The 25,628-nt window shown below is 38.6% G+C and overlaps 2 protein-coding genes across 2 annotated transcripts in view; both read left to right on the forward strand.

The window, feature by feature from the left end:
- The first annotated feature begins 13 nt into the window (after positions 1–13).
- Dus4l (dihydrouridine synthase 4 like) lies at positions 14–13,152 on the forward strand. The gene is made up of 8 exons (XM_042684601.1): positions 14–390; positions 3,892–4,028; positions 6,580–6,701; positions 9,171–9,288; positions 10,681–10,803; positions 11,505–11,731; positions 12,356–12,621; positions 12,734–13,152. The coding sequence occupies exons 2-7, from the start codon at positions 3,913–3,915 to the stop codon at positions 12,601–12,603; spliced, it is 954 nt and encodes a 317-aa protein (XP_042540535.1). The 5' UTR covers positions 14–390; positions 3,892–3,912; the 3' UTR covers positions 12,604–12,621; positions 12,734–13,152.
- A 2,656-nt stretch (positions 13,153–15,808) lies between these two features.
- Bcap29 (B cell receptor associated protein 29) overlaps positions 15,809–25,628 on the forward strand; it is a 38,203-nt gene continuing 28,383 nt past the window's right edge. Inside the window, exons 1-5 of the mRNA XM_042684602.1 lie at positions 15,809–15,955; positions 16,236–16,343; positions 18,565–18,665; positions 23,208–23,358; positions 24,012–24,147. Of these exons, the coding sequence (XP_042540536.1) occupies positions 16,252–16,343; positions 18,565–18,665; positions 23,208–23,358; positions 24,012–24,147 (480 nt within the window). The 5' untranslated portion in view covers positions 15,809–15,955; positions 16,236–16,251. The remainder of the gene's footprint in view (positions 15,956–16,235; positions 16,344–18,564; positions 18,666–23,207; positions 23,359–24,011; positions 24,148–25,628) is intronic.

A 25,628-nucleotide genomic window follows, 5' to 3' on the forward strand; every position in this document is an offset into this window, starting at 1 on the left:
GCGCCACCTGCCTCGTCGACCCGTGGGGGGCCTGCTGGACGTAGTCAGTCACCGAGCGCTCTCCGGAGGCGCGGTGGGAGCCTGAGCCAGCGGCCGCGGAAGACCCGGATGCTTGGAGGAAGCGACGGCCGCGCGGCCCGCGCTTTCCGCGCTTCCCGGCCGCAGCTCGGAGCCGCGCCCCCGTCGCAGGCGGGGTTTCCTCCCGCGAGGGCCACGTGGGCTCCGGGACGTGGCGGCGAGTATCTCCGAGGCGAGAATTGAACTTAAATCCCAGGCTTGGAGTTGTGTTTGAACGAGGCCGAGAGGAGAGCGGAGGCTTCCGGAGCTGCGCCCGCGCCCACAATCGCAGGCGGGACTGGCTGCCACTCGGTCTTGAGTGGCAGACCTCGGGTAAAAAGCAGGCGGGAAACGCTGTTTCGTCCTTTAGGAATCCAAAAGCATTCAATAAGCGTAGCCAGGCGGGCGTTCGAGGCGCGGGTCGTGGTCTCTGAGCCTCTCTGATCACGCGGTGGATGTGCAATGAATTGCCAGAGGCCCTGGGCTTAGAAACTCAAATTCTACGACTCATAAGACACACAACTAATGTATCCTTAGCTGTTCTTTATTGTTCATCACCAATAGCAGTATCTGTGAATTATTGCATGTTTTCCCCCTTAGCTTTTTGTTGCTTTACATTGGAGTACTTTAATAGTTACACAAGGAAAAAACTCTCGCGTCCCTACTATCACAGTACTAGGATGCGTGTGCAAACTAAGCATCAAGCTTTACCCCAAAGGAAGTAGTAAAGATAAAGGCCCATCTACTATAGTGATTTAGTCCAGTGTATAGGTTTGTTTATTCCAGTTGTTCCAAGGTTGGCTACACATAGAAATCACCTACATTCTCCAAACTCGAGATTTTTTTTTTTTATTTAATCCTTGACTTTTAAAAGCTCCATCGACCCTACAATCAAGGTTGAACCTGACCAACTTATTCAGCAAATACATATTTAGTGGGACTTTGTGCCATTTACTATGACTACAAGAGTAAGAGACTGTAAGAGTAAGAATGAAACTTCTTACTCCAGTAGTTTACTTGTAATCTCTTTGCCACTAGACTCTTTTAATTCTATGTTGTTTAAACTGTTCATTCCCTTCTTTGTAATATTGTCACCTCATTCATATTCTCTTCCTCTCATTCCTGTCTCTCCCTCTCCTCTCCTCTCCCACTCCTCTCTCCTTTCCTTCTCCTTCCTCACTTGCAGTCTGGGCATGGGCCCTGTATCTGAGCTCCTTTTGCTCAAGCTAGCCCTCTACCACTGGAGCCAAGGCCACTTCTTGCTTTTTCTGTGATTTAATTGGAGATAAGAGTCACAGACTTGACTGCCCAGGCCAGCTTCTAACCATGACCCTCAGATCTCAGCTTCATGAGTTACTATGATTACAGGCATGAGCCCTCTGCACCCAGCTTTCTCTTGGTTTATGAATGCCATCCTTCACTTTTATTATTTCCAGCACCACAGTTCATCTGCCTCCATCTCCTTTATACTCCCCCTTTTCTCTGTGACTTAAATATTCCTGCTTTGAAAGGTTTCTGCAAGATAGGTCATCCACCTGTTTTAAAAGGTGGTGAATGGTCTCACTGAGCCTGACTGGTTTTAAAGTTACTTAATTTTAAAGTTCTTAATTTCCTCTCCTCTGAATACAGTTTGGGGAAGACCTTTTAATACAAGACTAATAAAGTGAATAGAGCCCATAGCTTCTTATATAGTGTATACATATATATATATGTGTGTATATATAGTATATGTCTAAATAATGACCACCCCATAGGCATTATTTTCTTCTCTACCTTTGTGTTTTGTCTGTTTTCTTTGGTTAAAAGTATCACTCTACCTCCTTCCCTGTTGTTTCATCCTAATTTTGTAGATAACATTTCTACCAGGTACAAATATTATTTGGCCTTTTATGTGATTTTTGTTTTAAGCTGTGAAAAATTGCTCTTATCCTTGAATATTATAGGCTGAAGAAAATGATCCTATGGGGCTGGGAAGATGGCTCAGTGGTAGAGTGCTTGCCTTGCATGCATGAGGCCCTGGGTTCTATTCCTCAGCACCACATAAGCAGAAAAAGTTGGAAGTGGCGCTGTGGCTCAAGTGGTGGAGGCTAGCCTTGAGCTGAAGAGCTCAGGGACAGTGCCTAGAACCAGAGTTCAGGCCCCACGACCAAAAAGAAAAAATCATCCTATGTCTGAATGACCTTACAGTCACAGAGATGAAATTAGGCCAGTTATTTGAATATGTCAACTCCTGACTTGTCCCCTCTGCTGCCTAAGTCCCTGTCTCCCAGAACAGATTTCTAGGGAATGCTGATTTTTTTTTTTTTTTTTTTGGGGGGGGGTTGGTCGTAGGGCCTAAACTCTGGGCCTGGGCGCTGTCCCTCAGCTCTTCAACTCAAGGCTAGTGCTCTACCACTTGAGCCACAGCATCACTTCTGCCTTTTTCTGCTTATGTGATACTGAGGAATCAAACCCAGGGCCTCATGCATGCAAGGCAAGCACTCTACCACTGAGCCACCTTCCCAGCCCGGAATGCTGATTTTTTAAACATTTCTAAATTGTTATGTGTTTTATTAGTGAGGTTATCCATGTTTTTGTAACTATTTAATGTTTTTCTATTTAGCTATATTCCAACCATTTTGTATTTTAATAAAAGTGTTCTAAACATTGAGGGAAAAAAAAGTCATCCTTAAAGAACGTGATCATATTTTGGTTTTAACTTTTACCAAAGTTTGAAGGCACTCAATTTATCTGTGTCTGAGTTATAGTACCAAAAATTGGAATATAAAAAGCAACAAACAATTTTTCACTTGTATTTCTTGGGGTATCAAAGTAGTTTACTTGTAATTATATATGGCTAAAATTGAAATTTTCACTGTTAATACCATATTTAAAATTTTCTAAATAATAAAGATTTATTTGCCTTCTGAGTCACAAAGAATTAGTCACAAAAAAATTAGTATTTTAGTTGAGCACCAGTGGTTCCCAGCTATAGCCCTATTTGGAGGCTGAGATCTGAGGATCATGGTTCAAAGCCAGCCCTCCTGCCCACGAGACTCTTACTTCCAATTAACCACTGGAAATGGTGGAAATGGACCTGGCTCTGGGACAATACCCAGTCCCTCAGTTCCCCATGACCAGCAAATATATATATATATATATATATATGCATGTATATACATATATTGATATAGTCTGAAACACTAAAGTGATTCTATTAAGTGCATTTAACTTCTCAATGGAGATAATTCAAAGTCCCAGTTATATACACCATAGGGAGTGGTTCACTTCACATATCTTGATTTATCAATAACAAATGGAAAATATTTAAAAGTAATACAAGGCCAGACGTGATGGCACACACCAATAATCCCAGCACTTGGGAGATTGAGGCTGAAGGATTGCCAGGACTACATAGCAAGACCCTATCTTAAAGCAACATGAAAATTTTTAACATACTACAAAAATAACTTTAGTGGGGCTGGGAAGGTGGCTCAGTGGTAGAGCGCTTGCCTTGCATACCTGAGGCCCTGGGTTGGACTCCTCAGCCGGAAGTGGTGCTGTGGCTCATGTGGTAGAGCACTACCCTTGAAGAGGTGAGGGACAGCGCCCAGGCCCAGAGTTCAAGCCCCATGACCGGACCCCAAAAAAAAAAAAAAAAACTTTAGTTTTTCCCAATATCTTGTGTTTTTCTCATATTTATATGTTAAAAAAAGGCAGAATTCAATAGTATCCTATTTGGAAAGTGAGAAGCTGAAACAACTTCTTTAGTCCACAAACTTTATGAAAATGATTGAAATTGTTAGAATTCATATAGTGAAAGTACATTTTCTCTATGCAAACTGTCTTTTTCAGATTCTAAACATATCTGTGCTCATGAAGACTGACTCTGTACAAGCCACATTATGTCAAGAAAGAAAAAAAGACCCAATAGAAATGTTACATTCTGGGCAGCTGATAAAAGTCTGTGCCCCAATGGTTCGTTATTCAAAGTAAGTGTTCAATGGCCAATGAACCAGTACATAATTTCCCTTCTGTGCTCTGGTCTTTTAAAAGTATTGAGAGACCACTCAGTGAGTGAGATCTTCAATTTCCTAGAGTTGGTTGGAATCCTGATCTAAAGTCCTCGTGCTGCCACACAACTAGTATGTGTAGCCCTGACATTCTATCTCCTCTTTCTAACACCTAATCTCATCCTAACATGTTTTGGTAGGTATGTAGTAATACCTCATTTTGGCTTTAATTTGCTTTTCCTTAATGGCCAGTGATGTTGAACACCTTTTTGCGTGCTTATTTTTCATGTATATTTTTGTTTGTTTGGTTTGGTTACCATCCATATATTTTTTTTTCTTTCTTTTTTTTTTTTGGCGGTCGTGGGACTTGAACTCTGGGCCTGGGCACTGTCCTTCCGCTCAAGGCTCAAGGCTAGCACTCTACCACTTGAGCCACAGCACCACTTCCAGGTTTATTTCTGCTTATGTGGTGCTGAGGAATTAAACCTAGGGCCTCATGCATGTGAGACAAGCACTCTACCACTGAGCCACCTTCCCAGCCCTCATATGTTTTTAAAGAGATATTTCTATCTCTTTGGCCTATATTTTAATTAAATTATTTGTTTTAAAAACTGTTGAAGTTTCTAAATTTTTTGTTATAAAATACATATCACAGAGCACACTTTTTTCCATTTACCGGATATAGACTCAATATCCTAAGGTTATTCAAGTTGCTCCAGCCCAATTTTTTTGAAAATCCTTCTCTATTCAATTATGTTTTGCTTCTTGACTAAATCAAAAATCAGGGTTTGTTAATTTTTTGCACTGATTTATATGTCCACCCGTCTACCTGCACCACAGGGTATGGATTACTGTATGTGTAATAAGTTTTGACATTAAGGACTTGATCCTTCTGGTTTTACTTCAGCAATTCTTGTTTATTCCCTTTCCACATAATAGTACTCTGGAGGCTGAGATTCAAAGGCTCATAGTTCAAGTCCAGCTCTAGACAAAATTTTCATGAGACTTCATCCTGACCAGTAAAAAACTGGGAGTGGTAACACATGCCTGACATCTCAGGTCTGCAGGAAACACAAATAAGAGAATGAAGGTCCAGGTCAACTTGAGTAAAAAGCAAGACCCTATTGCAAAAATAACCAAAGCAGAAAGGGTTGGGAGCATGGCTAAAGTGATAGAGCACAAGACTGGCAAGCACATGGCCCAGTACCACAAAAGAAGGAAACAAATGAAGAGGGAATGAGAAAGAGAGGAGCACACAGAGGGTAAAGATTGTGTGAAACTTGTATATCAGTTGTGTTTTGGAAACTCAATTTTTTTCATCAGCAGTTCCATATAGGGTAATATTTTTAATTTTGGTGTCTATATATTCATTACAAGTATGTAGAAATACAGTTGATTTTTGAGTATATATCTTACATTGTGCTAACTTGAGCTTGACTGATTATCAGGGGTTCTTTTGTAAATTCCTTGCTATTGTCTTTATAAACAGTCTTGTCATTTACAAACAGGGACAGTTCTATTTCTTCCTTTTGACCATGCCTTTTTTTTCTCATGCCTTATTGTACTAACTAGAAGTTTCATCACTATTGAATGAGGATGATAAGTGCAGATAGCCTTTCCTTCCCAAGAAAAAAACATTATATTGGATTTTTTGCAAATATTCTTTATGAAGTGAGAAAGTTCCTCTCTAGTGCTCTTTTCTTGAGATTTTTTTTTTTTTAAATCATGAGTAGGACTATTTTGTCATTGCTGTTTCTGCATTATTTGATGTTAACATATACTGCAGGCAGTAGTGAAAGTTCCCATTTCACATTGGTTGGGTTGTTCTCATAACTTCAGGCCAGTCCTGGAAGTCTTGGCTTTCCACAGGCTTCTCACAGCACACCTAGCTGGGAGGGAGAGAGTGCCTTAGTACTGTTTAGAAGATATGGGAGTATACATTCTCTCACGTTGTTTCCACTGATCTAGTATAGATGAACTTTCCAGATCCCTACAACCTTCTTGTACACTGCCATAGTGGATATTGGAGTACCTTGCTATATAGCCTTGGAAGGGTAGAAGTCTGGGTTCCTCACTCAACTTTTCCTGGTAGTACTGAGACCATAGTTTCTTCTATAGTAGTTCACTAGAGTAAAACAATACTGTCCAAAAGCTTTCTATCTTCCTAGACTTTCCCTTTCCTAGCCCTTTGATTAAAGAGACTTCTGTGTGGCTGCTTTATGTATACCTACTGGTGATTGCAGTTGGCCATATCTTAGGCAAAAAGAAACATGCCACCCTCCCAGTTCTTAGGACCTGAGGTCGTTAAGCTTATCTGCCCTGTTTACCTTTTAGAGTTTTCCTATGATTGCTTTTTATTTAATATCCAAGGTTCTTAGTTATAAATTGCAGGAAAACTAGGAGGAAGTACACCTACTCCATCTTTACATAGAACTTTCCCTGCTAAATATTTAATAATTAACCAAATCAATGTGCAAATTCACATTATAATGTTTTCTAAATGCATGATTAAAGTTTTATGTGCTGACAGGTTGGCTTTTAGAACACTAGTAAGAAAATACTGCTGTGATTTGTGTTATACACCAATGATAGTGGCTGCTGATTTTGTCCGATCTGTAAAAGCCAGAGACAGTGAATTTACCACAAACAGAGGTATGTGAAACTGTTTGCTGACTTTTTAAAGCTTAACAAAAAAGATTATATTTTACTGTCTTTTGTATTTTAAGTGCCATAATGCTTAGTAAAGAATGCCTCTTAGTCGTCTGTCACACTGTAAAGACTGCCTTTTATAAGGCCTGACCTTCCTGGACTATTAAAATAAATTCCTGTCTCACTGCTCCTAGTCTTGTCCCATTCCAAAGAATCCTCCAAATAGCCCAAAGAAACCTCCATCTAAAATGTAAACTTGTTCACGTTTCTTTCCTGCTTGGAACTGGGTATCTAAGGCAGTGGTTTTCAGTGTGATCCCTAGAAGAGAGGCATTACTATCTTATGGAAACTTGTTATAAATGAACTTTTTTTTTTTTTTACCTCACTAACCTTACTAAATGAGAGTGGTAATCCAGTAGTGTATTTTTAAAAAGCCATCCAAACAATGATGGACTTGCTAACGGTTGAGAACCACTAAATTAAAGACTAAAATTCCTGTGCCGAGGATAATATGCAAAGTCCTCATGATCCACTAAACTTTATTCTTTAAAAAAATAAAAATAAGGGGCTGGGAAGGTGGCTCAGTGGTAGAGCACTTGCCTTGCATGCCTGAGGCCCTGGGTTCGGTTCCTCAGCACCACATAAGAAAAAAGCCGGAAGTGGCGCTGTGGCTGAAGTGGTAGAGTGCTAGCCTTGAGCTGAAGAGCTGAGGGACAGCGCCCAGGCCCAGAGTTCAGGCCCCACGACTGGACCAAAAAAAAATAAAAAATAAAAATAAATTAACTAAGTATCTGAACATGCCTTGTACTCTCCCACTTTCCTACCTAGAATATTCTTCTACTCGTGCCTAACCTCTTTGGCAACCTGTCAAAAGTTAATCCAACTGTCAGAGTTTTTACCCAAAGAACCTTTTCTGATTACTCTCTACTTGTGCCCTCTCTTATAAGCACAAGCTCTATTGTTGTACCTAGAACTGTTGTACTATATTATCTTATAGCCTTCCCTCTCCATCTATGTTATGGGCTCCTTAAAAGCTGGAGCTACCGGGCACTGGTGGCTCACACCTATATTCCTAGCTACTCGGGAGGCTGAGATATGAGGATCCCAATTCAAAGCCAGCCCAGGCAGGACAGTCCGTGAGACTTATCTCCAATTAACCACCAGAAACCAGAAGTAGCGCTGTGGCTCAAGTGGTAGAGCACTTGCCTTGAGCTGAAGAGCTGAAGGACAGTGCCCAGGCTGAGTTCAGACCCCACACCGACCAAAAATAAAAAGCTGGAGCTATAGAATAACTTGATTTGTATTTTTATTATCTAACAGTGTTGAAAATAGAGCAAGAAATGATAGTTACATTAAAATTCTGTAACTAGGTACAAAAGGGAAAAGAAAACATAAAACTTTACCATCACAGATGTGCAAACCACTGGATTGCTATAGAAATCTTGGATTAATATAACTGAGGTAATGACTTAAGCACCTGCATTTGGACACACACCCAGTGAATCTCATATATGTCCTTCTCACAAAAGCCTTTGAAATGTTAAAAATACATATTCCATAGTTTGTTAAGGAAATGAAGGTGCGGGAAGAATTTGTTCTAGGGAAGCTCTGGTACATTTGGCTACATTAATTTTCAACTTTTATATCTAAGTGCACAAGTCCACTGAAAAAGAACTAGAAAAAATTATGATAGTCAGCATTGCTAACTTATTTCCTAAAAAACATTATAGTTGATAAATTATTAGTTGATAATAAAAAAATAACAGACTTGCACATAGAGAATGTAAAAAAAATGAGCTCATGGCAATATACCAGTGGTAGATACAGACTATAAGTTATTTAAAAAACCTTCATAGTAATAGATACTTATATTGATAAACTTTTGGAAGATAATTTTATAATACTTGTCACAATGTTAAATGTCTATTCACTGTACTTATCAGAATTTGCCATAGTAATATACTCACAAATGCATGTGTACAAGAATGTTTTTATTACAAGAGCCACAAATAATAATCTAGAAATAGTATACTGTTCCATCCTTACAATGGAATGTGCCACTATCTAGAAGTTCCATCTGAATGCCTCTCAGGAGAGAAAGAATACGTGAGAAATGAAGAGTGGTAGGCATAGCAGTATCTATATAACATTCACATTCATTTATACTTCATATACTTAGAATAATTCAGGAATGTGTTGCTAATTCCCACTTTTAGAAAGGGATTCTCTTCAACAAGTATTGGAAGATTTCACCAAGTGTTGACTTTTCAGTTTAAGAAATTTTATAATTTTTGAATTTTTCTTACTATAAATACTTTTAACTAAAATGTTCCTTTAATCTTATTTGCACAAATGTTCATTGGGCTAAAAATATTGTCATTTTGTGTTTCACACATTACAGTGATGTGTGTGTGTGTATGAGAAATTTTCTTTTTCTTGTGGATTTTAACATTGAGCTATTCATTTTATCAGGTGATTGCCCATTGATTGTTCAGTTTGCTGCTAATGATGCAAGATTGTTATCTGATGCTGCTCGTATAGTCTGTCCTTATGCGAATGGAATAGACATTAACTGTGGTTGCCCTCAGAGGTAAAACTCAAAGAAATTGTAAATTTTTCAAAACAGGAAAAAAAAAATTGGGTCTGGGAAGGTGGGTCAGTTGTAGAGTGCTTGCCTTGCATGCATGAGGCCCTGGGTTTGATTCCCCAGCACCACATAAGCAGAAAAAGCCAGACGTGGCACTGTGGCTCAATTGGTAGAGCGCTCACCTTGAGCTGAAGAGCTGAGGAACAGCACCCAGGCCCAGAGTTCAAGTTCCACGACCAACAAAAAAAAAAATTGTAAAAATGGCAAAGTACCTTTCTAATTTTTCAAAAATTAAAAAGGACATGAAGCACCAGGTTTCTAAACAGGAAGAGATGAAAAATACAGGACAAGTGATGCTCTAGAAACATAACTGAAAGGTCTTTACTGGTGGCCAAAATGATGTATAGACCCTTCACAGGTATTTCCTTTCTCTCATCACTAGCATGTTTTGGTGAATCTGCCTAATCATCAAGTAGTTAAATCTAATGTTTATGGCAGTCCATATTGTTGTGGATTGTGGTTACGGATTATTATCATTGCTAAGCCAGATATGCTTGCTCTAAAAATCAATTGTATTATTTGGGAAATACCATATTTTTCCCCAAGTAATTTTCCTTACAGAAGCACTTATAATAATCACCTCCTCTCCCCTCCCCGCCCCCCAATATCACAATTACTTGATGAAGTAACTGGGTTTGACTAGGATACACTTAATCTGACAATAATGTCTCTGCTGTGCTGGCATTGTGTTAGAATTATCTGTCAATACTTCAAAATGTGTTCAAAGAATAAAGTAAGGTCGGGGAAGGGAGCGAGGGAGGGGATGGTAGGGGGAAAACAATGGAGGGGGTAACAATGTTCAAGAGGAAGTGTACTCATTACCTCACTCATGTAACTGTAACCCTCTGTATAGTATCTTAACAATAAAAAAAAAAAAGAATAAAGTAAGGGTTTTAAGTGCAGGATAATCCAAATTAGATTAGACATATTTATATACTCATTAGGAGCATTAAGTAGGCTGATTAGTGGTATTGGAATGCTGTAAGCCAAAAATATCTTACTAGTATTGAGACTAATAAAATCTCTTGTTATACACAATGAACATCAAATTTGGAATTTTAAAAATTTGAAGTAATTGTGGATAATTACAGATACTTAAATCTGTTTGCATGAATGAATTGTTCAATATTCTCACTTGCCAGAGAAAATGCCTTTCCCGCAGAACTTTTTGAACTAGGAATGTGTTTCATAACAACATTGATCCACTTAGAAATGTTAGTCTATGAATTTTGAAAATCTGCTTTATTCTCAATATCTAGGGATATTTCAGTGCTTTTAGAATTTCTCCCTCCCTTCTAGCTGCTTACAATCCATTTCTTATATTTGCTCTATTAGGTGGGCAATGGCAGAAGGTTATGGAGCTTGCTTAATAAACAAACCAGAGCTTGTTCGAGATATGGTGAAACAAGTTAGAAATCAAGTGGAAAACCCCAGGTTTTCAGTTTCAATTAAAATAAGGTAAAAACAATATTTTAATCTATTGACATGATAGTCGATTACTTAGGAAATAAAACAATATTCATTTTGTATAGTGATATAGGAATGTTTGTCCTGTTAGCTGGCATATGGAAAACTTGAAACAAGACATATAGTAAATAAATACATACTCCTTTCTGTGTAATTCTGAATATCCTTTTTATTTTAACAAAAATTTTAATCTCTTTATTAAAAGATTTCACTAATCCTCAACATTTTAAAGTACTATTAATACTACTAAATATATGCAGTACTGAGTAAGAAATAGGAAAGATTTTTTGCACTTAAATTTTACAAAACAAACCAACAGTCCATTTTTTTATTGTTGTCGACACATTTATTTCCAGATAAAGTTTTTATGTTCTTCCATTTAGGGGTTGGGACTTGCACTTCAAAAGATAGCATTTTCCCATTCATCTGTGGCAGTACTTTGACAGTCCTTGATTTCCCAAAGCCAAAAGGGAGAAGCAGCAGGTAGAATAAAATTTGTCATCTTATTATCAATAGTGAAATAACTAAATATTAGGTCTTGGGTAGGAACTGATGCCTGAACAAACCTCATTAATGGTGGCATGGAGTAATATACCAAAGATAACTAAATAACGTGGGGGTGAACTACAGTTTCAGTTAATTTTAGCATTAAAATTTGTGTATGACAGATAAGTATAATTTTGAAATTGTAGGATCCACGATGACCTTACAAAAACTATAGATCTTTGTCGAAAGGCTGAAGCAACAGGAGTTTCCTGGATTACAGTCCATGGAAGAACTACTGAAGAGAGACATCAGCTAGTCCACTATGATGCCATTAAAATGATAAAGGAAAATGTGTCTGTACCTATAATTGCTAATGGAGATATTAAAAGCTTAAAAGAAGCAGAAAACGTGTGGCAGATTACTGGAACAGATGGTAAGAATAAGTACTTGGATTTTTTTTTTAAAAAGTGAAAATGGAGGACTGATGTTTGATTTTCATTATTTCTTTAATAATGAGCCATATTTTTCAGCTCAAGAATATTTTTAAATGCTAGTAATTCTCCTTAGAAATGATAGATTATCTGCTACCATTATATCTAGTGGCCAGTTAATAATCTTCTAGATAGCCTATTAGGAAAACACATGGATTTAAAATGATAGTTAATGAATTTGAATTACCACAGACACCAAAGGAACACCAGGATTTCCATGTAGTTTCATTACATTATTGGCATGCTAAGCCCTATTTTAACTATGGAAAGATGAAAGAATGAACTTCACTTTAAGGAGTCTAATTTAGGATAATCGGGATTTTCCCTAAAGAAAATCAAAGACCTAGGCTAGACTTCTTTGATTGCTTAATATGAAACTCTAAAGAAAAAAGAATTGAATAAGTACATGTTTATCTTCCTTGGTTAACAAGGGGTACCTTAATTAATCAGACTAATTTGTAATGAAGGCCTTGTAAATCCTTGTAATATTATTTGATTTTTTAGTATTCTCTGTTTCATTGGATCAGAATAACCATGTTTCAAATATGGTGTGCTTTACTTTGTAGGTGTAATGGCTGCAAGAGGACTTTTAGCCAACCCAGCCATGTTTGCTGGATATGAGGAAACCCCACTGAAATGTATCTGGGACTGGGCTGACATTGCTCTTGAACTTGGAACTCCTTTTATGTGTTTCCATCAACATTTAATGTACATGATGGAAAAAATAACTTCAAAGCAGGAAAAAAGAATATTTAATGCTCTGTCAAGCACATCAGCAGTTTTAGATTACCTTACAGACCATTATGGCATTTGACTGGACTTTCTAAATTATTTTAACTGTAATATTTTTTTTGTCTTTTCTTTTTTGGTACTGGAGATCAAACCCAGTCGCACTTTGCTAGGCAAGCACTTTGCCACTGAGTTACATCCCAGCCCTAAATCATTTTAATGTATACTTTTATACTTACAATGAAACTATGCAAGGTCACATCTTGGCTTTTATTTTAAATCAGTAGTTCTCAAAGTTTAGTGTACACCAATCCCTCAAGCTAGGTACTGGTGATTCACATGTAGCTACTGATGAGGCCAACTCGCATACATTTGAGATCCCTTCTTGGCTAATAACTATGTGCAAGCCTATTATTCCAAGCTATGTGGGAAGCTGGACTGGTTACAGGCTAGTCTAGGCAGAAGGTCAACAGAGGGAAGCTGGTTATAATAGTGTATACCTGTCGAAGCTCTAGTGGGAAGCATAAAACGGATGTTAGCCTTTGCAAAAATTGAGATCCTATGTCAAAAATAACCAGTACAGCTGGGCTCACTTCTATAATTCTAGCTACTCAGAAGGCTGAAATCTGAGGATCATGGCTCGAGCCTAGCTCTGGCAGAAAAGTCCCTTATCTCCAGTTAACCAGCAAAAAGCCAAAAGTGGAGGTGTGCTCGAGTGGCTGAAAGCTAGCCTTGAGCAAAAAGCCAAGTGAGATTATGAGGCCCATAGTTCAAACCCCCAGTACCAGCACCAAAAAAATAAAAAGTAAAAATAACCAATACAAAAAAAAGCTTGCTGAGCCATTCCTCAGCAGTAGACTACCTGCCTATCAAGTGTGAGGCCATGAGTTCAAACTCCAGTACACTGTAGGGAAGAAGGAACACTTTTTAAAAGTCAGGCCCCTATCCTATCCTCAAACGATTTTGGATCCATTCTTACATAAAGCCAGAGTTTTATTTTAAAGAGCCAGGTAGTACAAACATCCTGGTGGTCCTAGGTCCAAACATTGACAAATTCTACTCTGGATCTCTATACATGGAGCAGAGGGTTCTAAAGAATCATGTTTTTAACATTTTTAAATAAAACTTTATTTTGGCACTAAACTGTGACTCATATCTACAAGTTAACAAGAAGTTTGGGTGTGTGTGTGTGTGTGTGTGTGTGTGTGTGTGTTGGGGGTGTGTGTGTGTGTGTTGGGTGTGTGTGTGTGTGTGTTGGGGGTGTGTGTGTGTGTGTGTGTGTGTGTGTGTGTGTGTCCTGGGGCTTGAACTCAGAGCCCTGATTCTGTTCCTGAGCTTTTGTGCTCAAGGATGGTGTTCTACCATCTGAGCCATAGCTCCACTTCCAACTTTTTGGTGAAAAGTCTCATAGACAGTCTTGTCCAGGTTGGCTGCGAACCCTAATCCTCCGACCTCAGCCTCTTCAGTACTTAGGATGCCTAGCAAGAAGTGCATTCTTCGTAAGTGCAGAGAAGCAGTAGAGCAAGTGCCAATCCATAGGATGCCAAAAGAACAAGAAATTCTGAATGTTACTCAGGACTTACATTAAAATTTTAAATTGGAAAATTAAACTGATAAACTAATTATATACCTTAAGGTATTAGGAATTTTGTGAGGGGATATAAATGTGGTGTTATCTATGAGATTCCACACAAGTCTTTAAGTGACATCAAATTTAGTACATTGCAAGCATTCGAGGCCATTACAGGAATGAGAGTTTGATAAATATACCTGTAACTAGATTACAGTTCTCCAGCATCTTAACTATGAAAAATTTAGTAGCTAATGTAAAAGTGATTATATATTTGAAATACTTTCTACAGAATAGTTACCAAGTTTTAATTTTAAAAACTAATTTTCATTCTCTGTTTTTAATGTTGTTAGTTACTTTTATGCCTCTTAGCAATGGATAATAATAGCAACTTGCAGGGGTTTGGAAGTGTATGTTTTGTTATTGGTGAATGCACTCTACCAGTATTAGCTGAGGTTAAACTAAATCCACTAATTTATTACCCAGGAAAAGTATTAAGGAGACAACTAAAACTGCTGGATAGTTTGAGACTATCAAATGAATCATTGGGGGGGGAGGGGGCAGTCGTGGGGCCTGAACTCTGGGCCTGGGCGCTATCCCTCAGCTCTTCAGCTCAAGGCTAGCGCTCTACCATTTGAGCCACAGCACCACTTCCGGCTTTTTTCTTTTTGCTTATGTGGTGCTGAGGAATCGAACCCAGGGCCTCATGCATGCAAGGCAAGCGCCCTACCGCTGAGTCACCTTCCCAGCCACCCCAAATGAATCATTTTTAACGGAAGCATTGTGCTGCCTCACTGCTTTCACTTTTCGATTAATGCGTTTTAAAAATTAACTGGCATTTTCATTTGGTAGGAATAGTGTAAAAACAAATATAGGCAGGACAATGTTCAGTCTTCCCAAGAAGACATTTCTGATGCAGTCCATATGGGGGGGGGGGGAGGCCTTATCTAATAATTTGAGAATACATTATTCACACACTTTGAAAACCTGGAAAATGACTTAAATGAATTGAAGGACTATACCCATAACAGTATCCTGGAGTTCACTGCCTCTTCCTAGCCTATGGACAAGCCTAAGTACAGACTCTCAAAAACAGAATGTTGCACACACACGGGGATGAGCCTCTGCTTTGTTCTCATAGCTCAATGCTGTTCCATGGCCTACTGACCACCCCGTCCGGGGACCCCTCCAGGTTCTCAAGAAAACCACCCCTGACCTTAACTGAAAGTGCAGGACTGTCAGCGTCAGAAGGATTTCCCCTCCCGTAAGTCCCAAACAGGACATTTGCATTATAAATCCTCAACAGGACAGGACAAAGAACTGCCACAGATCTCACCTTCCAATGTATAGAACCCTGAACCCCACAGGCTCCCCGCTCCCAGCTCCCTGTTCGTACGAACCCCTGGGCTCGGGTTACAGGGGGTCCCTCTGCAGCACTGACTAAAGCCTGTTCTGGTCTGCTGAGGTCCTCTTGATCTTTCCATGACGAGCCCGGGTCCCGACCCCGTAGGTAAACAGCTCAGTCCCGGACGTGGAGAAGTTTCCACCCGAGACAACCAGCGTTTCTGTCTGCCCCGCCTCTTCGCGGGCTCCGGCCAGCGGAGCTCTTCCGGGAAGCTTCCGTGCGCCCTTCCGCCCCCGGCCCCCGAGCACCGCGAAGCCAACCCCGCCCCGCAAGTTGCACCCGGGGGAGCCCCACCGTGGCGTCCGAAACTCCGTCGCCCTCGGACCCCGCCCCCAATTAGGAAACAATTGCCGCCAATAAACGCCGTCGCGCCGCCTGTGACCTCACGTGGGGGAGGGGGACGTCTGACGTCCGCGGGTCGGCGGCGCGGACCTGCGCGGGGACCGGGCGGGCGGCCGCGGGGTGAGTTCCGGGCGCGAGCCGCGGCGGGCTCCGGCGGGAGGCAGGCCCCGCGGGGCGGGCGGCCGGGCGGGCGTGCCAGGCGGAGGCCCCTGGCTGCGGGCGCCGCCGCCGAGGCGGGAGGAAGTCGGCGGTCGCCTGCCGGACCCACTGGCCCCTCGCCCCCCAGCCCCCAGTCCGGGCGTCCCGGTCCTCTGGGCTAGGGGAGGCCGGGGTCGGAACGCCCGCGGGCCTGGCCGGCTTCTCGGAACCGGAGACGAAGTCTGAATGTTTCTCTGTTTAGGTGTGAAGAGAAAACAATGACAATCCAGTGGGTGGCTGTGGCCAGCTTTCTCTATGCCGAAATAGGACTCATTTTAATCTTCTGCCTGCCTTTCATCCCTCCTCAGAGGTAGGAACGTCAGGCGGTCCCTGCTCACTGTGTGATTGGCTCTCTCGGGCTCCCGGGGTGACACCCAAGAAGAAAACGGCTTTCAGAAAAAGGAAAAGAGGGTGTTGAGAGCCAATAAGCCCTTCAGAAAAAATAAACTCGCCTAATAAGTTATTGTCTAATGACAGTATTAAAATGTAACGTATAGAAAGCTTTATATTATGTGCACAAATAGTTTTCCTCTCCTCTGCAAGGGAAAGAGTTCAGTCCTTTTCCTTCTGTCAGTTACAGATATTACAAAGTGGTGGGTATGCTTTTAATATCTGTTCTATCTTACCTTCAGGGCTCACCTTTGACTTCTAAATTGCACAATGAAATAAATGTAAAAGGATAAATTAGGTTTACATTACAACATGGGAACAAAAATGTCAGAATTTAAAGGAGCACAGTGGCATCTTAGAAACCAGAGTCAGTAAATAATTATTGGTTTTGGCCTTAGGTATAGAAGACACAGTTTCACTAATGGCAATCTTGCTACCTTTTTATTTCACTTGAAAGTAATGAATACATATATATATATATATATATATTAAAGGTTGCAAAAGTATTAGGACTATGTGTTTTATTGCTTTAATAAAGAACCTCCTAAAATCTTGAAGCATTAAATATTCTAATCCCGACATTAACTCATTTTTAAACTAGTTAGGAGTTTAATTTTAGATCCAGGAACTTGATAGTACGAATGATGAAACACTTGTAATAAAAATGTTGCAAGATATTTGCTCACTCTCATGGAATAAAAGAAAATCTTAACAGATTTTAGATATTTTTCATTAAAGATAGTATAGTGAATAAGTCATAGATATAATTTTGTTTATAAACACGTATACATCAAAGCTTAAGGACTTAAAAAATCATGAGACTGGAAGCTTCATCTTAATTTATGGGTCAGGTTATTCTTTCACAATCCCTAACTTGCTTCTTTTATCTACTTGGATTTCACGAACATCTGTTCTTATAAATTACACGAATACATACGTTGTAAGAACTTTACCATGCTATTATATTTAGGACTTTTCATTTTTCTCCATGCATAATACCTCAGTAATACTTTTAAATTTTTCTAGGTTAAAGAAACTTTACTTGAGTATGTTAGAGGTATACTAAATAAAAATGAATATACAGAATGCATGCATTCCTGTAATCTTAGCACTCAGCAGCCTGAAGCAGGATTATCTGTAGTTTGAAGCCAACCTGTGCTACATAACCATACACATTCTCAAAGTAGATAAATGTAAAGAGAGTTAAAATGTTGATAATCGTTAGACATCTCACACAGTGAGACTAAAAAAGAGTCTTAGGGGAGGAACACAAAGGCTCAATGCCTATGTGCCTCTGATCACATAGTATGGAAATCAACTCCAAGAAATGGAAGCTAGAAGTTTGTTCTCAGTTGTTTTTATTTTATTTGTTCATTTTTCTGTCTTTGGGAGGGCAAAGGGAGACACAGAAATGGAGGGACAAAGGGTGAACAAATGCAGTGTATAGAACTTGTAGGTGCAAAGGGGAAGGGAAAAACTAGGAGTGAGGGAAGAGGTGACATTGCCCAAAAAGAAATGTACTCTTTGCCTGACTTATGTAACTGTAACCCCTCTGTACATCGCCTTTATAATACCAGTTTTTTTAATGTTGGTAATAGAGATGAGTCATTACTCTGACTAGGAACAAAGATATAAATAACTTTTATCAAAATACATTTTGCTGTAAGAATTCCTTTTTAAGATTTTGTTCATGCCTGTTTATTTTAAAAGTTACTTTCTTCAGTTAAGAATATTTAAACTAGCAGACAAAAGATAATCAAATGTCACATTGTTAAATAAATGGCTGTTCTCTGCTTCATGGATTTTGTCCTGCCAAAGAATTAATTAACTTAAAAGTTAAATCTCTCAAAGTGCTAGTGGCTCATACCTGTAATCCTAGCTACTTTAGGAGGTTGAGATCTGATCATAGTTGAAAGCCAGCCCAGGCAGAAAAACTCATGGGAAACTTAACTCCAGAAAAGTCAGAAATGAGGTGTGACTTAAGTGGTAGAGCCCCAGTACTGTATAATTTCTCAAAATTTCAATGTCACAGTTTATTTATGTCACACTTTATTTAGAAAATACTTCAAAAGCCTACCTTTTGTTTTGGATTGTGACTGTTTTGTTTTTTAATAATATCTAATGTAACTATTACTTTACAGATGGCAGAAGATTTTTTCATTTAATGTGTGGGGTAAAATTGCAACTTTTTGGAATAAAGCTTTCCTTACCATTATTGTCCTATTGATTGTTCTGTTTCTAGGTAAGTACTAGAACCTTCTTTGAATACTTTTTTTAATGAATTCCTTGTTTCTTATTGCTAAGTTGATGTTATTGATAGTTCATATTATATAAAGTTAATAATATATAGTACAAATACTGATATTTTATGCATACTTGATACAATATTCAGGAGCATGAAATTCATTGAAGTACAGTGATTTCTGAACTTTTAGATTATTTTTAGGTTTAAATGCAATAATATATAGCCTACGTTTCAGAGTTACCTATGATTGCTTTGTTGTAGTAACATCTTAGGCACTCAATGACTTAGCTGTTAGAGTAAAGGAATAGAACCTTAAATTTTCAAAAGGATCCTTGGAGCCAGGTGCTGGTGGCTCATGCCTATCATCCTTCCTACTCAGGAGGTTGATGTCTAAGGATCAAGATTCAAAGCCAGCCCAGGTAGGAGAGTCTTATCTTGAATGAACTACCCCAAAAAAGCCAAGTAGCACTGTAGCTTAAGTAGTAGAGCACTAGCTTGTGAGCAAAAAGAACCACAAGGACATTCAAGCTCCAGGACAGGCACAAAAATAAAAATAAAAGGATTCTTGGGAGCTTGCAAAAATTTGAATATCACATGATAGTTTAAAAAAATCTAGGGAGTTTTTGTTAACTTCAGTTAACTTCAGATAACAGTATGTTGTCTAGAAGCCTACAGTCTTATGAACTGAATGTTTGTTTATTGTAGGTAAGAGCCTGGGCACTGTCCTTAAGCTTTTTTGCTCAAGGCTAGCACCCTTCCACTTTGAGGCACAGAGTGTCACGTCCAGTTTTCTGGTGGCAATTGGTTTTGAACAGCAATCCTGAAATCTCAGCCTCCTGAATAGCCAGGATTACAGGCATGAGCCACCGGCGCCCAGTAAACTCTTACTAGAGCCATCCTGTGCTTGTTTGTTCACATACTGTCTATGCCTGTTTACATCAACAACTCGAGTTCAATAGTTGCGGCTATTGAGGCCTTAAAAAAAAAAGTTCCCTAATACCCTTATGTAAGAATATAAATATATCCTTAGTCTGAGGAAATACATGCTGAAATAATAAGTATCATAATTTTTTCAACTTGACTCTCAACTGGTTTTTAAAAAGACAAAGATATGGGCTGAGAAGGTGGCTCAGTGGTAGAGTGCTTGCCTTGCATGCATGAGGCCCTGGGTCCGATTCCTCAGCACCACTTAAGCAGAGAAAAAAAAAGCCGGAAATGGTGCTATGGCTCAAGTGGTAGATCACTAGCCTTGAGCTGAAGAGCTGAGGGACAGCGCCCAGGCCCAGAGTTCCGGCCCCCACGACTGGACCCCCCCCAAAAAAAACAAAGACAAAGATAGCAAATAGTTTTGAATTTTAATCTTAATCTAGGTGGGATGAGTATCTCAATGTTTATTAAAGACCATTTGGGCACCCTTAACTGAAAATTCCAAATACAGAGTCTTCCAAAATTGAAAAACTTTCCAGCTCAGCATGATAACACAGTAGAACAGTCCACACCTGACCTTATATGAAAACTTGAAGTCAGATAAGCACATAAAAATCATAATTACTTGGTGCTGGTGGCTCACACCTGTAATCCTAGCTGATCTCAGGAGGCTGAGATCTGAGGATCATGGTTTTAAGTCAGCCTGGGCAGGCAAGTTCATGAGACTCTAATCTCCAATAAATCACAGAAAAAGCCAGAAGTGGTGCAGTGGCTCAAGTGGTAGAGTGCTAACCTTGAGCAAAAAGGAGCCCAGGGACAGCACTCAAGACCAGAGTTCAAGTCCTATAACTGACAATAATAATAATTGCTGGGTGCTGGTGGCCCACACGTGTAATCCTAGCCACTGAGGAACATGAGATCTGAAGAACATGGTTCAAAGCCAGCCAAGGCAGAAAGTTTGTGAGTTATCTCGAATTAGCCTCCAAAAAGCTGGTGTTAGAGCTTTGGTTCAAATGATAGAGCACTAGTTTTGAGCAAAAGAACTCAGAATTCAAGCCCTAAGACTAGCACAAAAAAAAAAAATGCCCAAGATTAACTTCACAATGTACATATTAGTTATACATGAAAAATAAATGTTTCATGTTTCCATTTGAGTCTCATCTTTAAGATACATATATCAGATCTCAAACTTGTCATGGATTGAACACTCATGAGACCTGAAGAAGTACATCTGAAATATTCGTGGTACATTATTTTAGAAATTAAATGTAGAGACTTATGGTTGTCAAAATAAAACTTCCATGGGCTCTTATAATCTCCCATTCTTTTAGAAGTAACTGAGCTCAGCGAAACTTGTCTAAGATAAGGTAGCTACTTTTCAAGTGTTACTTCCTGACACTTTAACTTGGATACAAGCACAAAGTTACATTTTCCTCAAAATTCCCTGGAAATTGTTCTGTTGTGGTTTAAATACTGGTAACCAACCTTAAACACTAACCACAGTTGTTTGACATTGTTTTATGAGAATATTTCATGTTCCAAGCACCACCTCCTGGAATAGAATTAGTCTTCTTTATGAAACTAAAATCTATTGTGACAGGGATAATTGTATCAGGTTGTAAATGGTTTTGTGTTGGGATCAAAATGTAAATATTTGCCATATGGTATGTTATTATGAATTGAATCTTCAGCCATATAAACATAATGAGCCAGAGAAGAAATAAAGAAAACAGGTCCTTATCCAGGCACAAACTAGCTAAATGGGCTGACATTTCATCTCTGTCAGATTTATTCATATATGAAATAAAGGGAGAAGTGGAAATAATCCCAGAAGCTTCAAGTAGTTCTAGAGAAGAACATTTTGAACTTCACCAAAATGTCTAATGAATATGAGGCTCTATTAGAAAAACTAAAGCAAAAGGGACTAAGTGTATTATTCAAGCAAAAAGGCTCTATTAGAAAAACTAAAGCAAAAGGGACTAAGTGTATTGTTCAAGCGATATAGTGCCTGTCTAGCATGCACAAGGCCTTGAATTCAATCCTCACTCCCCCAATAAAATTATTGAGGTACTGATAACATAGTATAACAGAGATGAATCTTGAATCATGTAAGCAAATGTACATTAAAGGAAACAGACACAAAAGACCCATAGTATATCATCTGTTCATATGAAATATCCAGAATAGGTAAAGTAGACTGGTGGTTCCCAACAGCTGGGGGAAAAGGAACAGATATACATTTAGGGGAAAGTGTGGGGATATGTATATGTTTTGGGCATGTTGTATCAGTTATACACTGATTTATATCTCAATAAAGCTATTATAAGGAATAAAGTTAGTGGCTTAATTTTTTAACTAGAATAAAATCTCTTCCTTTTGCATCAAAAAGAACCCTCAAGAATGTCAGTTGCCACAGGAAAATAATAACCACTTCTCTCTCCAGTGGCTTTTAAAACATGTCCTTTTCTATAACATACAAGAACTCAATGACTAAGAATGCACGGTATATGAGTTCTATTTTCCACTGCAAAGAAATAGTCTCTGTGGATCTGAAACTTATCAGAACTAAAATGATGAACAGCTATCTGAACATTTCCAATAGCAGGTGATATCCATTTGCCAGTCTGGGAAGTATATGTTACCATACATCAAATCTCATTTTAACAAATCTCTACCAGTGGTAGAGATTCAGTATTATGAAGTGTTTTTAAAATCTGTTATTTAAAGTAATAGTAGATGTTATAAAAAATGTAAATACCATAAGAGCAATGGAAGTCTCTTGGAATTAATTGTAATGAGATTGTTACTGTCAATAAATTGAATATTAGTCACTTTTAGCAATAGAAAGATTAAAAGATACTAGTTTGCAGAATAGCAAGAGGTGACAGTACCATGATGGTGAATCCTAGATGTATGATCAAAAAATAAAAAACATGTTACAGTAATTCATAATGTACCTGCTTTGAACATGATTACCTCCCAGGTTCTAAAAAATGAAAGACAAAAGAAAGCCCCTGCCTAAATTCCATTATTTAAAAATTTAGTAAATACTTCTTAAATCTGCTCATTTTTAATACTTTTATATTCTTAAAAACTAAAAGTAAGCCGGGCACTGGTGGCTCACACCTGTAATCCTAGCTACTGAGGAGGCTGAGATCTGAGAATCATGGTTCAAAGCCAGCCCAGGCAGAAAAGTCTGTGAGACTCTTATCTCCAATAAACCACTAGAAAACCGGAAGTGGTGCTGTGGCTCAAGCAGTAGAGCACTCACCTTGAGCTGAAGAGCACAGGGTTAGTGCCCAAGCCCAGAGTTCAAGCCCCACAACCAACAAAAAACAAAAACTAAAAGTAAGCTGTGGCTGTTTGCTGGTGGCTCATGCATATAATCCTAGCAGCATAGGAAGCTGAGATCTAAGGATAATAGTTCAAAGCCAGCCCAGGCAGAAAAGTCTGTGAGACTATTCTATCTACAGTTAACCAAGTAGAGCTGTGGCTCAAGTGGTAGAGTGCTAGTCTTGAGCAAAACGTTCAGCAGTGGTACCCAGGCCTTGAGTTCACACTACAGAACCCACACAAACAAAAAATGTAATGTTTTATATGTTTCTGTAATAGATGCTGTGAGAGAAGTAAGGAAATATTCCACTACTCCTGCCTTGGAGAAGAGCACAACCAACAGACCTGGTGCCTATGAACATTCACAGATGAAACTTTTTAGGTCCCAAAGAAATCTTTATATCTCTGGATTTTCATTATTTTTTTGGCTGTAAGTAAAAGAAAAAAAGTAGATCAAAAATTTAAGATACTGTTAAGGATTAGGTTTTCTTCATCTTATTAACATCTTCGTTACTCAGATGGCCTCAAATGATAAATACTTAGTTTGTAGGTCTGCTAGGCCAGAGCCTTGAATGCTCCTGTGTGTATAGTATATTCTACCCCGACTCAGTATGGCTATTCATTTCTTCATTCTTATATTTATAGACTTTTATGCTATACTTTGCTCCTCACTTTGGGTCTTAAATAGATTTACATGTACATGTATATATAAAGGTATGTGTGTATTGATATGTGGGTATATATATATATATATATATATATATACACACACACACACACACACTATTGGAAATTTTTTATTAACAGATGTAACTGTTCTATTGCTGCAACTAAAAATGACCACAAATGACTGGCTAAAACACACAAATTTATTAACTTACATTTTGGTAGGTTAGGATAAGATCACTCTCATTGGGGATGGTTTTTCTTTAGAGCATCAGAAACAATATTTACTTGTCTAAGAGACCACCCACACTGACTAATTGTTGAGAATCAACCATGTTACATCAATAAAAATCTCCATAAAGTTACAGTTCTTCAAATTACTCTAGTTATGAATTCTTAATATACCTTTTTTTTTAGAGTGTTGAGACGTCTGGTTACACTTATTACTCAGCTGGCAAAAGAACTATCGAACAAAAGTGTGCTTAAAATTCAAGCAGATAATACTAATAAGGCTGCCAAAAAATTCATGGAAGAGAATGAAAAACTAAAATGGGTATGTATTTTTTTTATTATTTTATTTTATTTGTGAACATATTGTACAGAGGGGTTGCAATTACATGGGCAAGATAATGCATACATTTCTTACCAAGCATTGCAGCCTCCTCCTTTGTTTACCCTTCACATCCCTTCCCAGCCTCCCCCCTCCCCCCCAATTCTCCCCCCCCCCCTCCGCACCGATGTTGTAAAGCTCGTTTTCCACATGACAACTTGTACTTCTCATTGTTGCAACAGGTCCACCTGTATCCTTAAACGACTTGTTTTTTTTTTTATAACTGTGTAAATGTTACTGGTATCCCAACAGAGTTGCATAGTGCTTTTCAGCATCAAAACATGTTTCACCTGTAATCCTACCATTAGGGAGACCTAGGCAGTCAGATCCACAAGTTCTAGCTTAAACTACATAGTAAGTTTCAAACAGAGACCTTATCTCAATAAATAAATACCTGCATTTGCATAATTTATTAGCAGAAAGTGGCTGTCCATAACAATATTGTCTATGGAATGACTCTTACAGGAGTATTTTTCTATTCTTCCCATACTTTGCATCCAAAGTAATTTAATGCTATTGGACCTATTCCCTATGACTGAAGGATAAAAGTGTTGTAGAAATAGAAGTTCAGGGGCTGGGAAGGTGGCTCAGTGGTAGAGCACTTGCCTTGCATGCCTGAGACCCTGGGTTCGATTCCTCAGCACCACATAAGCAAAAGGAAAAAAAAGCCGGAAGTGGTTCTGTGGCTCAAGTGGTAGAGCTCTAGCCTTGAGCTGAAGAGCTGAGGAACAGCGCCCAAGCCCGGAGTTCAGACCCCACTACTGGCCCCCCCCCCAAATAAAAAAAGAAATATGAAGTTCAATTCCCTCATTACCATTAATTTTTATCTCATAACCAAGAGTAAATCTTTTTATTTCTTTTCACATAATGTATGATTGGTTTATGTAGAAAATAGAGAGAAGTCTTTAATGCTATATTGACAGTTAAACATATTTAAAATCTTTAATTTGATGATGCTGAAGATCTTCTTTCTTTGAGAATCCTATACTTCCCTTGCTATTCAGGGAGACTGTGTATCGGGTACTGGCATTTTCCCTATTAACTCAAAAGATGGAAATATTAAAGACAAAAAAATACCTTAGTATTTTTTTTATTATTTAAAATTTAGGACTCAGCTCTCAGTAGTTTCAGTGTTTTCCATTTATTTTAAACCCTGTAAGTTTCACTAATCTCCTTCAAGAAGTAAAATTTCTTGAAGAAAATGTCCTAAAATAATGCAGTAAAATTGTTACAAATTAAATGTTAGCAGTTAGCACTGGAATAAGAGAAAACCCATTTTGAGCCCAGCAAATGTATAAAATTATTTAAGTCCTAAAACCCAGACTCTCATACAAAAAACTTGAAGTACCACTTTTCATTAATTTGGGATTTTCATTTATTTATTTGTTCTTGTAGTACTCTGGTTTAAGCTCAGAGCTTTATAT

Source organism: Dipodomys spectabilis, unplaced genomic scaffold (assembly GCF_019054845.1).
Source record: "Dipodomys spectabilis isolate Male_0828 unplaced genomic scaffold, ASM1905484v1 ptg000089l, whole genome shotgun sequence".
Taxonomy (NCBI): Eukaryota; Metazoa; Chordata; class Mammalia; order Rodentia; family Heteromyidae; genus Dipodomys; species Dipodomys spectabilis.

Excerpts from the sequence above, each read along its gene's own strand:
- Dus4l (XM_042684601.1), top strand. The coding sequence starts at position 3,913 with ATGAAGACTGACTCTGTACAAGCCACATTATGTCAAGAAAGAAAAAAA. Across the intron at positions 9,289-10,680 it reads AACTGTGGTTGCCCTCAGAG|GTGGGCAATGGCAGAAGGTT; the intron begins GTAAAACTCAAA and ends TTGCTCTATTAG. Across the intron at positions 10,804-11,504 it reads TCAGTTTCAATTAAAATAAG|GATCCACGATGACCTTACAA; the intron begins GTAAAAACAATA and ends TTGAAATTGTAG.